The sequence below is a fragment of the Eimeria mitis genome, genomic scaffold (genome assembly GCF_000499745.2).
Source record: "Eimeria mitis Houghton genomic scaffold, Emh_scaff1081, whole genome shotgun sequence".
Classification (NCBI taxonomy): Eukaryota; Apicomplexa; class Conoidasida; order Eucoccidiorida; family Eimeriidae; genus Eimeria; species Eimeria mitis.
Window position 1 is genome coordinate 11,585 of NW_013567483.1, and position 970 is coordinate 12,554.

Sequence of the window (970 nt, forward strand, 5' to 3'; positions counted from 1 at the left end):
CGTGTGTATATTGTGTGTGTTGTGTATGTAAAGGAGATACTGGAGCAGCGTCCCAGCGCTGAGCTGCGCCCACTAGCAGCGGGAGAAGAGCAGCAGGACGACGAGGAGGAGATGGGTTTATCTTATTCTGATTTATATTTTTTTGGTTTTTTAAGGAAAGCTAAACGCTGCGGACCCTTCAGTATGTTGCGGGCGGCACACATACACTCCCTCACTACCCCCATCAATACTCTCTACCAGTAAGATTATATATATATATATATACCCGCGAGGGTTTAGGGTTTAGGGTTTAGGGTCTTTAGGGTTTTTAGGGTCTTTAGGGTTTAGGGTTTAGGGGGAGGCAAGAAGGGATGGTGGGGTGGTGCTGCTTATGCTGGGGTCGGTGAGAATAGGGTTTAGGGTTTAGGGTTTAGGGTTTAGAGAGGGGGTTGATAGGAATTAAAATTGAATATAAATGATTTACAAAAGGGTTTAGGGTTTAGGGTTTAGGGTTTAGGGTTTGTGTATCATCATCGTTTTGTGTATAAAAACGAGTAAAATAAAAAAAATAAAAAAAATAATAAATAAAGTAATAAATATATTTGTGTTTTTTCAGGCGTATTCAACATTTTTTTGTGTGTTATGGGAGAAACAGACACAAAACAGCAACACTGACACCGAGTGTACATTTAGGTGTACATACACCTGAAGATAGCCGCTTCGATCATCGTCCTCTTCTTTATCCTTCTTTCTCGTTTCAGTTTAGATGCATGAATAGTTTTAAACATATTATAAAACAAACAGAAAAAGAAAATAAAATAAATACACAAAATATATTAAATAATAATATAGATATTTAGGATAATACGCTCCTTTCTATCTATCTCTATCTACCCCACAATTTTTATTTTATATTGAGAGAAAGAAACAATACAAAGATTTTAATATACAAATAAATAAATAAATAAATAAATAAATAAATAAATAAATA

The 970-nt window shown here is 35.1% G+C and overlaps 1 protein-coding gene across 1 annotated transcript in view; it reads left to right on the plus strand.

Annotated features, from left to right (window-relative positions):
- The window catches only part of EMH_0028990 (glutamine-dependent NAD(+) synthetase protein, putative), a gene marked incomplete at both ends in the record, with an annotated part of 5,004 nt that extends 4,350 nt beyond the window's left edge, over positions 1 to 654 (plus strand). The window contains 3 exons of the mRNA XM_013494233.1: positions 34 to 115; positions 335 to 382; positions 596 to 654. Of these exons, the coding sequence (XP_013349687.1) occupies positions 34 to 115; positions 335 to 382; positions 596 to 654 (189 nt within the window). The remainder of the gene's footprint in view (positions 1 to 33; positions 116 to 334; positions 383 to 595) is intronic.
- Between the last annotated feature and the right edge of the window lie 316 nt (positions 655 to 970).